The sequence below is a fragment of the Balearica regulorum genome, chromosome 22 (assembly GCF_011004875.1).
Source record: "Balearica regulorum gibbericeps isolate bBalReg1 chromosome 22, bBalReg1.pri, whole genome shotgun sequence".
Lineage (NCBI taxonomy): Eukaryota > Metazoa > Chordata > Aves > Gruiformes > Gruidae > Balearica > Balearica regulorum.
In genome coordinates, this window is record NC_046205.1 from 3,763,319 (window position 1) to 3,775,283 (window position 11,965).

Genomic DNA, 11,965 nt, shown 5'->3' on the forward strand with positions numbered 1-11,965 from the left:
AGAGCAGATGGATTCAAGAGACTCTGGCCCTGCTGATCAGCCTTGAAAGTCATCTCTTAGTGGGTTTTTTGTTCCTACAGTTGAAACGAATATCTACTTCTGATGGATGCTTAAATCTGCTGTTTGTTTGTCGGGCATTTAATAATTGAATGTCTGATTTGAGCTGCTTATTTCCCTGAACTATGGCAATTGGGCCAATGGAGGGATATGTTTGGTATCCAGCGGACGGATAAACTTGGGATTCCTTTACACTTAATATTGTTTGTTGGTGGGTACAGCGCAAATTCACTTCTTGTTACTGTTTCACTGTCGCTTCTGAGATGCAGCAGGTTTTTTTCACGTTTTAGGGCCTTGATGTATGGAATGAGTCCAAACTGTAATTGTTGCAGAATTATTATTTTTTGTTGTCTTGCGTAGTAATAATCATGTCCTGCCTCTAGCTATTTGCACCCTTAAAAAAAAAAGAAAACCAACCAAAAAACACACACAAAAAGCTGGCAGTGCAGCTTGGCAAAACTGTTTGTATCCGTAGAGGTCTTGCCTTTGGCACATGAGGTGTTGAAACAAGCTGTCTTATGTACTAATTATTCTCAGAGATAACGATGACATTTTCTGGCAATTGGACTAAGAAAAATATTTGTGAAGCAAGAGCTGGTCTATCACATCTTATTTTGCTCTCCTAAAATTTGATGTTACCTGCAGAGGCAGACTTGAAGGTTTTAATGTAAATTTGTGTCCATTTGATGCTAATTATTGTACATCTTCTGTGGCACCGTTGATGTCCTAAGAGTGATTGCTGCTGTTTCCTGATCCCCCCTGCCTGAAACAGCATTAGTATACCAGAAGGCTTTCTGCTCTCAGCCGCAGTGCGGGAGGTGGTCAGTGTTTCATGAAATATGATGGGAGTGAAGGAAAGCTTAGAATAGAAAAGCAAAAGAATTGGGAAAGTAGATTAGAAATCTGGGAGATGATCCTTCTAGCAGACGGTTTTCAAGCCACTGTCAACATAGTGCTTGGAGTGTTCAGAAACAGAATAACCTTTTGAAATGCCAGCTACTTAGATCAATTCTGTGTAGGAGAAAAATAAGTAACTCTCCTTTCTCTCTGTGGATTACTGACTTTTTGGTAATGAAAAATGCTCCGAGGAACTGCTAGTAACAGCACATTAGTTACAGCAGGAGAACCTCGATGCTGCGGGATCGTGCTGGCTACTTCAAAGAAGTAGGTTCACCGCAGGGGATGCTTATGCCAACAGACTGGGCCGGAACAGAACAAAGGAAAAAATGGGTTTCTTAGAAGGCACTTAGGTGCTTTTCTGAGTCTTTTAAAACTTAATTTTTTAATATAAAATGTGTTTAATTTATGTGCGACTTCCAGGTGATTATGGCATTGCGTTAACTGAGCAAACTAAGCAACAAGCATGTGTTATCCACCACTTATCAATACTTAGGAGGATTAAACTGAATTGAGTTGTCTTTAAGTTGATCCATCAATCTTCCCTTGAAGCATTTGGAAAAATACTCAGTCTTGGAGGTGATTACTGATTAATTCTCTTCATCAGTGAGATCAGGAATGATATGAGGTAGTGCTGAGAAAAGAAAATGGGTAAGTCTGCATTTATAGTAATGCCAAGCTGAAAGAAATTTACTATAGTTGTATAAACAGCACAATGTAATAATCTGCAACTAAACCCTCATTTTAAAAATAGTTGTGTGCCAGAATGACTTGTAGTTTGTGCGGCGATAGAGAAAAGTATCTTCTAGAACTCAAGTTTTATTCACACACACACCACCCCCCCTTGTAAATAATTTTTCCAGTAAGCCTGGAAGTAAGAGACTTAAGCAGAAAATGAAATGGTAGAAAGAATAATAATATAAAAAAAAGTGCTGTCTTATTAGGTCGTTTATCATTGTAACAGTAGCGCAGACTGTTACGGAGGGGAGGAGGGAGAACTCCACACGCTAGGCTGTGCTCCTAGCAGCGAAGCTTTCTTTTGTGACATTGTATTGGTTTACCTTGATGATGTGCTTTCATTTTAGAAAGGGGCAGCAGAAAGGGTGTTTTTAATCTCCTTGTATTTCTGTGAAAATGATGGATAACCCCTCTGTCTATATACAGAGAAGAGCTTTGATTTGCTGTTCCACAGGAGGAAATTTTTAGGCTGCAAATATTTGACTGGACTTCATAAGATGGATAAGAACATGGTTACACACCAGAGAATGCAAGGAGTGCATGTGGTTTTGAGGGGAAACTAACCTCATCTCTCTCTTTTTTTTTTTTTTTTTTTTTTTTTTTTTTTTTTAAATGAAGTTGTATCTCTAGCTAATTGTGGCAAGTCTGGGAGAGAAGCCATACAGGAAACATTTGGTCCTTGCATTATAATGGATTATTAGCTGCTTAATTTTAGAGAGTAAGGAGCATTTATTTGATCTATAAATTGCAGAAAATGTCCGCTCTGGTATTTAAAGGTATAGCAAAAACTACAGCATAATTAAAAGGAGTAATTTAAATCTGGTAAAATCTTACTTTAAAACTTATTTCTAAATGGGTTCATTGACAGATAAATTTCCAGTGGTTTTTTCTGCCATTGACTTGAAAGAGATTAGTTTTCTCTGCATTAATTATCTTCTGCGCCTTTGGAATTGCACTACAATATTTGATCACTCACTGTGTGTAGATTGATCGTGTTTTACATATGTTATTCTGTCTTTTGACTGTTTAAGTTAGGTCATCTGTACTGATAGGAGTGATTGTTTCACAGCAGAATAAAAACTCTTAACTGCGTGGTGGCCTGAAAAATTCAGATGTACAGACGTACTGGAATCCTTTCATTAGAGTAAGTTGAACTGGTGAAGTTGTCACTCTTTCACGCCTGAGCCTACTGTGAGCTCGTTTGAGGTGGCTAGTAAATTGGAGAGTCTTTGTATTTTAGTGGATGCACAAGATATATAGCTCCCACTTTACACCTGCTAGCAGTTTCTAAGAAAAAGAAAGTCCTCTCTGCAGCATTTAGCAAATGAAGGGTCACAGGCGAACAGTGCCAGCTGCTCATAGGTAGTAATATTCTATCGGTACGTGGTCTGCCTGCGTGTGTTTTAGCAGTGTGGCTACTGGGGGTTTTTTTATAAACAATGGAAGCACCCAGAGTTTGATCAATTCTTGTTGAGTTTAATCCTGGCTTCTTTGTGATTTACAGTGAAAGTCATAATGAACGGCTGGTTGGTCTCATTTTCCTTTAAAAATTACCTGAAGTCCTCTGTGGTCCTTCAGAGTAAAAGGATGAATATTTGATGCTTGGAGCATGCTTGAAAAGTTAAGGTGGAAAGGACATTGGTGAGGCTTTGGCTCTGTGTTCAGGCAGGATTTGAGTGATGTACCATGAGTGTGTAACACTTCCTGATCCGATTCTCACCAATTTAATGTATGCAGTTGTGGTTGGACACTTTTACCTATGCTGAGTGAAAAGGAAGGCTGTGAGTTGGAGGCTCATGTATTTCCTCCTGGTTTGGAAAGCAGGCATCCTTTCTGGTCACGTTTGTGTGCACTCTACAGATCATGCTAGCTTCAGCTCTCTTTTCAGCGCAGTCTGGACCAGCTCCATGAGTGCTGCAGGTACGGAGCCCTCATCAAAACCAACAGGAACGCCATGAGCCAGATGGCTTAAGAAGTGTGAACTAATGTCAATGCTCTGATGCCAAAAATACAAATTCAGCTTGTCCTGTGCCAGCACCTCTGATTTATTCAGGCTTTACCTGATCAGTGCTTCTTTTCCTGGAATACTAAATACCCAAACATAAATCCTGATAAATCTCATTTGAGCAAGTTTGACATAGTCTAAGTTATAGGGAAAAGGCTATTTACAGCTGTCTGATTTTTACAGTTATCACTTTATTGTAGAGATGTATGTTGAAATTATTTATGGATACTTGGCAATGTAAAGCATGTGTGATTTATATGTGTTCCTTTACATTGTCCTACCAACCTTTTTTTTACCTATTTATGAAAACCTATATTAAAACCAATCAGCTGTTGGCAGACAACAGTCTGTTAATGCTTCCTACAGCATCTTACTCTCTTCAGTTAATAAGTTTGCTCTAAAACACTTAGTTACTGCTTATTGGAAGATTAAATTGAACTGTTATATCATAGCCCAAGGACTGTCCAGCTCTTCACTTAACATACTGAACACGGTGAAAAGACATACCTAATAACGTCTGCTGATGGGTTTTCCATTTTTCATTTATGTGCTATGGTTACATGGTTGAATGAATATTTGGTTAGGTTTGCAAATTTTTTTCCTCCTACAACAGAGTATAAGGTGTTGAAATGATTGAAGACCACAAATAGGAAACGTGTATTTGCTTTGTGCTATTACTATTTGCCTACTAAGTATAAGTATTTTTTTTTTCTTTTTAAAGGTACATTTGACCACAATATATACTATATTAAAAGGAATTCATCTTGCCAGGAGGAGGACAATTGAAGTATAACTAGAAAGACAGCTTAGTACAGCTGTAGGAAGTAGGATCTGCACATTTGAGTTGTATGAGTGTATTATAGACCATGCTTCTTTATAGGCTGTTTCTTGCTGTTAATTTACCTGGTAGACCTCTTCGGTGCAGTTTTAGCCTATTACAGACATACTTTTCTGAATTTCCATAAGTTTGATGATTTCACATTTAACCTCTTGATTCATTCACGCAGGATGCTCATATGCCTTGTATTGTTACATCTCTCACTAGCATTTTAGATGGAAATTTTCCTCCACTGAAGCCCAAAAGAGCAAAGCGTTTTCATTATGAGGATGAAAAGCTCTAACTGTTCGTCTGTGCTAGTGCATGTCAGTGAGGGCAGTTCATTTTGGCTTCTGTGACTATTTTCCCAAAGTCTTAATGTTCAACTACCACTGATTCTGTATGGAACTTTAGAAAATAAAAACATCTTTGTATTGTTATCAGCATTTAAAAACTTTTAAATCAATAACTGATGGAGCGAATGAGGATTATATGTGAATGAGGCATGTTTGCTTTAAATAAGTATGTAGCAGCGCTCAAAAATGGTTATTATTTACCTGTCATGTTTTTTTTCTAAGAATCAATAATCTTAATTTGAAGATGTGGGGGAAAAATTAAGGGTGAGCTGAGGGCCTCTCTTAGAAATGTGTGGTTTATTTAACCAGTTTTGGTTGAGAATATTTTAATTGAGGAGCTTGGATGAGTCTTCAAGAACTTTCTAAAGCTGCAATTAAGTATATAGCAGATGGTCTCTGTTCAGGAGCAATTAAAACTAAATTTACTGACTCCTGAACTGTGGATGACTTAGCACGTACTCTTTATTCAACATGCGCATCGTGTACTTCAAGGAAGAAAAAAAAAAAAAACATTTAGGTGAGAATTCAGCAGTATGCTCCATAGCTCAGCTAAAACTAACAAATGAAACTCCTAATTTGTTGAGAAAAGTAAAATTTGTTCATAAGTGCACCTCTCCTTGTTTACAACTTCTCAGATGTATCTATTTCACTTCTGCTTGAAGAGGAAAAATATAATTCCATAGAATTTGTTTTACAACTCTGCAGTGCATGGAGGAAAACAAAATTCCTGTGGGAGGTTGTGATGTGTGTGTATACTATATATAGAGCTATACCTAGAGCTATAGATGTATAGTTACATAAAACATTATTGTTATTTAGCAAGGATAGACATCATTTCCGAGAGTTTATTATTTTAAGAATCAAGGGTTGGGGGGGTTGGCAGCTGGTATGATGTTTACTTATTTTTATAAAATGTGCTTGAATCTTTGGGTAACTGGGAAATAAAATTGAAATTGTATTTGTAAATTCTCTTTCTTAGGTTGGAACAAGATATTAAAAAGTTAAAGGCTGACCTGCAAGCAAGCAGGCAGATCGAACAGGAGCTACGTAGTCAGATCAGTTCTCTGACTAACACAGAGCGGGGAATTCGATCTGAAATGGGACAGCTCCGGCAAGAAAATGAACTGCTTCAGAACAAGTATGTGTTTCTACACAGCCATGTAAATTACTTGCTGTAAAGGGGAAGTATTATGTTAAGATTCCACAAAATTTGAGGCACTTGTCTGCAAATCCAGCAAGACTTATTTGGGACCATTGGCGGCAATTTATTTTTAGTAAATAAAATCCACCCTTAAATCCCATACCTGTTATCTTCCAGATTACACAATGCTGTACAAATGAAACAAAAAGACAAACAGATGATCAGCCAGTTGGAGAAGAAACTAAAGGCAGAGCAGGAGGCACGAGCCTTTGTAGAAAAACAATTAATGGAAGAAAAGAAAAGAAAGAAGTTGGAAGAAGCAACTGCTGCACGTGCTGTCGCATTTGCTGCTGCTACAAGGTACTTCGTTCTACCCTAGAAACATGCTCAGCTCCAGAAAATTACTGAAACGTAGCTGTTGCTCACGAAATGTCCTTAGGGGGGATTTGGGGGAAGCATTTTTCACTCTTCGGTATGTAAAGGAGTAGTCTGTATTTTATTTAAAAAAAAAAAAAAAAAAGCTTTATTTGTGTTAAGAGGTTCATTTGTGTTAAGGCAGTGGGAGGACTGAGAGGTCTCCTTCCATGAAGCTGAGTCTCAGTACTCACATACATTACATTTACAGGCTGTAAAGGATGAATATGCTCTTAATTATCTGTTGTACCTCATTGTGCTAACAGAGGGGTGTTGTACCCTGCGTGGCTCAGTCTGCTTTTAAAAAAGGAATATGCCCTTTCATGTGGGGACTGAGACTCAAGGATTCGTGCAATGACATTGGGCAAAATACTGTCTCGATCTCACATCTTGAAAGTATTCTGCTCTAGCTGATGACTACCAGTGCTCAGCACAGCGGTGTTTCAATAGTAACATAGGTGTATAGATGGGAAGTTTTTCAAGATGAAAGCATGGCACAAATGTGGATGACTTTAATCTGCAGTCTCCAAATGTCTAAAAAGAATTATTTCTGCTTTTCTGTTCTCCGTATTTCATAAATATTCCAAATTTCCTAATACTTGAGGCATAACATTGAGTAACTTTTTGCATTGTTGCCATAAAGGAAACTCTCTTGCTGAAAAGAACAAAGTTAGCTTCCTCTTTTTATCCTTCATATTTATATTAATTTCCATGTTATAAACAGTTCAGGAATGACAGCCTCATTCTTATTTCATCTTCTCTTTTAATGTTTTTTCTGCAGAGGAGAATGTACCGAAACTTTACGAAATCGTATCCGAGAGCTGGAGACAGAGTGCAAGAAGCTAACAATTGACATAAAGCTGAAAGAAGATCAGATACGAGAACTAGAAATAAAAGTTCAGGTAATAAGAAAGCACCAGCGGCTTAGATCAGCATCACAATGGGTGCTCTCAGCTCTCTGAAATTGGTGGACCTACATAAGAGGCAATCAACACCTTCAAGAATTATGCTCTTCAGATGTCTGTCTTGCATGTCTTGCATCAGGCTTTTCAAGAACGTGGGCATGAGAAAGGTTAATAGTCTCAGCTCCACACCACTGAATTGTTTAAATTATTAGAATTTTTTTCCTCGAACCAATGGTCGGGTAGACTGAGAATATAATCCCCTCAACAACAGTTTTTGGCTAATGCGAGGAGCTTGTTGCCAGCCTGTATCGTTATAAATTTCACTGCTAGCAAATAAGATTGCTTACTCAATGCAGTCTTTATCGCTGGGCAGACTTTTTTTTTTTTTTTTTTTAGTGAAAGTGCTTGAATATTTAAAGTACATTGTGGTAGCAGACACGTTGTCTGGCATGTTAGAGTTTGAGCTCAAATGTGTGAGTTAAAGTCGACCTTATTCATTTAAAATGTCTGTTCCTAAAGATGTACTTGGACTGTCAACGGACAATTTGCATGAAAAGTATTTTTAATGTCTAAATGTGGTTTTTAGACACTCTTCAAAATCCACCTGGTGTTATTGTGAACTTGTTTCCAAATAACATATGCAGCCTTGTTGTTCCTGGTTTTACCAAACCCTTGAAAACAAGTGTGGTTTATTCATGAAGAACATGAGCATGGCTTTCAAATAATTCAAACCAGCTATAATCAAACTTTTTAGTTTTATTACCACCTTCAAACTGTAGAGAAGCTTTTTGTTACATTCATTAATATTTCCCCCATTGTATTATTATTTCTTCATTTAAAAGTATAGAACTTTACATTAAAAAAAAAAGTATTTCCTTTTTTTCTTAGTCAAAATGTTAATGCATACTTCCCAGCCGCAAGGTGCCTGTCTCTTAAGCGCAGAATACTTGCTCCCTCCTTTCCTCTTTTCTAAATTTCTGGGTTTGCAGCACAGTTAGGTTCAGTGTGGGAAGTATTCTGAGATAAAGAAATCCCTCTCATCGGTCAACTTAAAATAGCTTAAAATCCTTTTTTTTTAGTATCACTTTAAACTGTCTAGCAAGAGATCAGTCCCCATTATAGCTGGTTTGCTTGTGGGAAGTGTTTTCTTATTCCACAGCTTGGCTAAGAGGACCGTGCGGCTGCTTAGCTGGCACTTGGGAGCGATGAGGAGGATTTCTGGGTGGAGGGTCTCGATACGGATGATATAGGGCTGAGAAGCATAGTAAATGGTACTTGCTCACCGCACCGTCATTATGCGTTGTACAATATGACTTTAATCACTTGTATGATGGTCGTGTGTAATTACTGGAGGTAATATTACAGTGTCCTTAATTAACCATCATTTTAATTTTACAGTGTTAATACCAAGCCCAGTGGTGTGCTGTGGAGAAGAGAAAGACTTCTCAGCGTATCTCATGTGTAAAGTCAATGAGAATAACATTTGTCCTAATTACTCCTACAGGAACTGCGGAAGTACAAGGAAAATGAGAAGGATACGGAGGTGTTAATGTCAGCACTTTCAGCCATGCAGGATAAAACACAGCACTTAGAGAACAGCCTGAGCGCAGAGACAAGAATCAAGCTGGATCTGTTCTCTGCATTAGGAGATGCAAAACGGCAGCTTGAGATTGCCCAAGGTAACATGGGATGGTTTAATTCAACACATAGTACTGACTGAAACAGGATATTCTTTCTGTCATATTTTCACTACCTTTTTGTTTAGGGGCAGGCTACAGTCCCCACGCAGTATTTCAGCTTTCAGTGGGTTTTTGTCTCTTACAGCTTTGTGAATGTGAGCCTAAGCAATCCAGCTGATCAGCTGACCTAATTTTCCCCAAGCTATTAAACTGAAGACAATAAACATCAAGATGGGTGTTTAAGTTAATTTATAATGATTTTCTGCATTTTTAGAAACCATTGCCTTAAAGCTGGAGAACTCCTTTTAAAGTGCTAGAAGATAAAATAATAGTTGCCATCTATTAAGCCCCTGCCCTTTGAATCCTAATAATATTTTGATACTGCTGAAGTAAATACAACATAAACGTGGGGGGAAAAAAATAATCCAACCTGTTCTAAACTTCACACCCGTGAGGTAAGCGTAGACACTCGTGTCCGTGTTGGGCTGGAGTTGCAGCCACCAGAGGGAGCTTGAGGCTGATATAAACCCCTGCCCAGGCTGTGCAAACCGTGAAGCAGAATTAAATAACCTTTTGATTTAGTCCCTGTCTAATTTCCTTGCAGAAGTTTGCTTGGTTGCAAGAAAACTTGGTTAGAGTGAGATTGTTTTGGTTTGTTTCATTAGTGTTTATGTAGTTGTGAGTATGCAAAAAGGGGATTTAGAAAAATGGTGAGAATGTGGCAGTTTTGAAAATAAAGTAGATAACACATTTAATAAGCAAACACTTGTGCTTCTGTTAGGTGCTTGTAAAATGTGAACAGAAAAGTCCAGGAAAAAGCTGAGCCATAGAAATAATCTTGCTGCTGTGAATACAAACAATGCCAAATCTAATGGAATGCTCTGTCTGGTTGTGTTACGTGGTAACGAGAGGGAATTAAACATCATTCCTCGACACAGATCAGGAGTTATGTGAGCTGTGCTTCTAGTGATGTAATGTTCGAGCGCTGAATGTCTTCTGGGCGTTTTGCTTCAACGGCTCTTATCTTTGGACAATTAGTGGAGGGTGAAAACATGCTGCTGGTTCTAAGTGATGTTATTTGCTGTTTTCAGGGCAAATCATTCAGAAAGATCAGGAAATCAAGGACCTAAAACAGAAGATTGCAGAAGTTATGGCAGTAATGCCCAGCATAACGTACACTGCAGCCACCAGCACTCTGAGTCCTGTTTCCCCACATTATTCTTCCAAATTTGTGGAGACCAGCCCTTCTGGACTTGATCCCAATGCCTCTGTTTATCAGCCCTTGAAGAAATGAATGCCAATTTTCTTTTTGCCCAGTAATTTTGTCATGCTGAAGGCATCACACAGGAGTGTCTCTTGCAGTCAAGATGAAATTGTATTGTGTGAGACTGTATTCGTTGTCATTTAAAACAGGATAAAAGAACATCTGGATTGACTAGAACTGCCCATCGGTTTTTCTTGTAAATTTTTAGAAAACCTCACAGAACTTTGCAATTTATTTTCCTTGGCCAATGCATTACAAACAATTCTTGGTTTTCAAGTAGCCAATTTTGCCTTTTTATGTACTCTTGCATGGTTTCCTCTTGAAAAATACAGGGCTTTGCTTGATTTTGAACCCTTTCTTCTTTTTTTTTTTTTAAATAATCAAGTTGAATTTTCAGATTCATTCAGAAATAGTGAGGAAGAACCTTTAGTTTTTACAGTGAAAGGGTTAAATAATCTAACAAAGCTTTGATTTATAGATGTGTTCAATACAAATATGTGATGTTGCAGAAGATAATTTGATTACCCCTCAAAGGACCAAACAAATTTCAGGGGCGTTGTTTAAAGGAAAGAATAAGAGAATAGATGATGTGACGGTGGTTGTTGTGTGAAATATTTATATTCCCATTGGTGTTTTTAGTCATTGAGAATTGCTAACAGTCTTGTTCACAGTGCCTTGGGAAAAGACATTTCAAGAGGAAACTTGATAGTTTAAACTATTTTTTCCCCCTTCACTGTCATCTAGCTTATATATCAAGCTCATTACAGAGTCTACTGCAAATTGTACATGGTAATTTGGATGTTCATTATAAACCAAGGTTACATCTTCTGTTTATTTTGATATAAACTCAGCAGTGTTCTGTAACTTGCCTTGATTATACTGCATCGTGGAAGGCACAATATTAATACAGGAAGCGTTATTGTGAAGGCGGAACTGTGCAATGTACTGTATACAAGAGACTGTAAAGCTGGCTAATAAAAGCTGCAGTTCTGGGTTTTTTTATTTTATTCAACTGTGATTTACACTTTATATCACCTTGTGTTTGACAATTTAAACGGAGCTGAATATTTTTCAGCTGTTGTGCCAAGGAGTTTTTAAGGAGTTTTAAAGGAAACTCATAAATTGCACAAAGGTTTAAGTTAAAAATGTATATTATACATTGAAAGTGTTTGCACTGGCAACTTCTGAAGTGTTTCAGATTTTCCGAGGGTGGGGATTGGAGGGGTGGGAAGCAAAATTGTAGTGGAAGCTAGCAGAATTACAAACCCGACATTAAGATTTTGCAAACATGCAGTGGACTCTGGAAGGACAAAGTTCTTCTTAAAAGAAAAGAATTATTTTTTTTAAAAAAAAGTTTCATGTTAATTGGCATGTATGCCTCTTTAAAAAAAGCAATGAAGTAGGACACGCAAGTCAATAGAAATATTAAAGTTTCATCATTTTAATCACAGATATTCTTTTGGGATAAAACTTCTAGCTTTAGCCAGGTGTGCATGTTGCTGTCATTTGCATTTTTGAATCAACTTGTGTAATTGTCACCATAAAAGTGTTACTCAGAAATGTCATAGGTTTTTCATCTTTGTGCAAAACATGAAATATTGTCACTGACTTTTTGTGTTGAGGTTCCCCCATTTTGCTGCCAACTTTGGCACGATTTTCGTTCAATACTTGGTCTTGGCTGCATTCTTTTTT

At 37.6% G+C, this 11,965-nt stretch overlaps 1 protein-coding gene across 1 annotated transcript in view; it reads left to right on the plus strand.

Moving 5' to 3' along the window:
- The window catches only part of MACO1 (macoilin 1), a 29,806-nt gene extending 18,526 nt beyond the window's left edge, over positions 1 to 11,280 (plus strand). The window contains exons 7-11 of the mRNA XM_075774023.1: positions 5,850 to 6,008; positions 6,189 to 6,371; positions 7,207 to 7,327; positions 8,835 to 9,009; positions 10,101 to 11,280. Of these exons, the coding sequence (XP_075630138.1) occupies positions 5,850 to 6,008; positions 6,189 to 6,371; positions 7,207 to 7,327; positions 8,835 to 9,009; positions 10,101 to 10,303 (841 nt within the window). The 3' untranslated portion in view covers positions 10,304 to 11,280. The remainder of the gene's footprint in view (positions 1 to 5,849; positions 6,009 to 6,188; positions 6,372 to 7,206; positions 7,328 to 8,834; positions 9,010 to 10,100) is intronic.
- Positions 11,281 to 11,965: the final 685 nt, after the last annotated feature.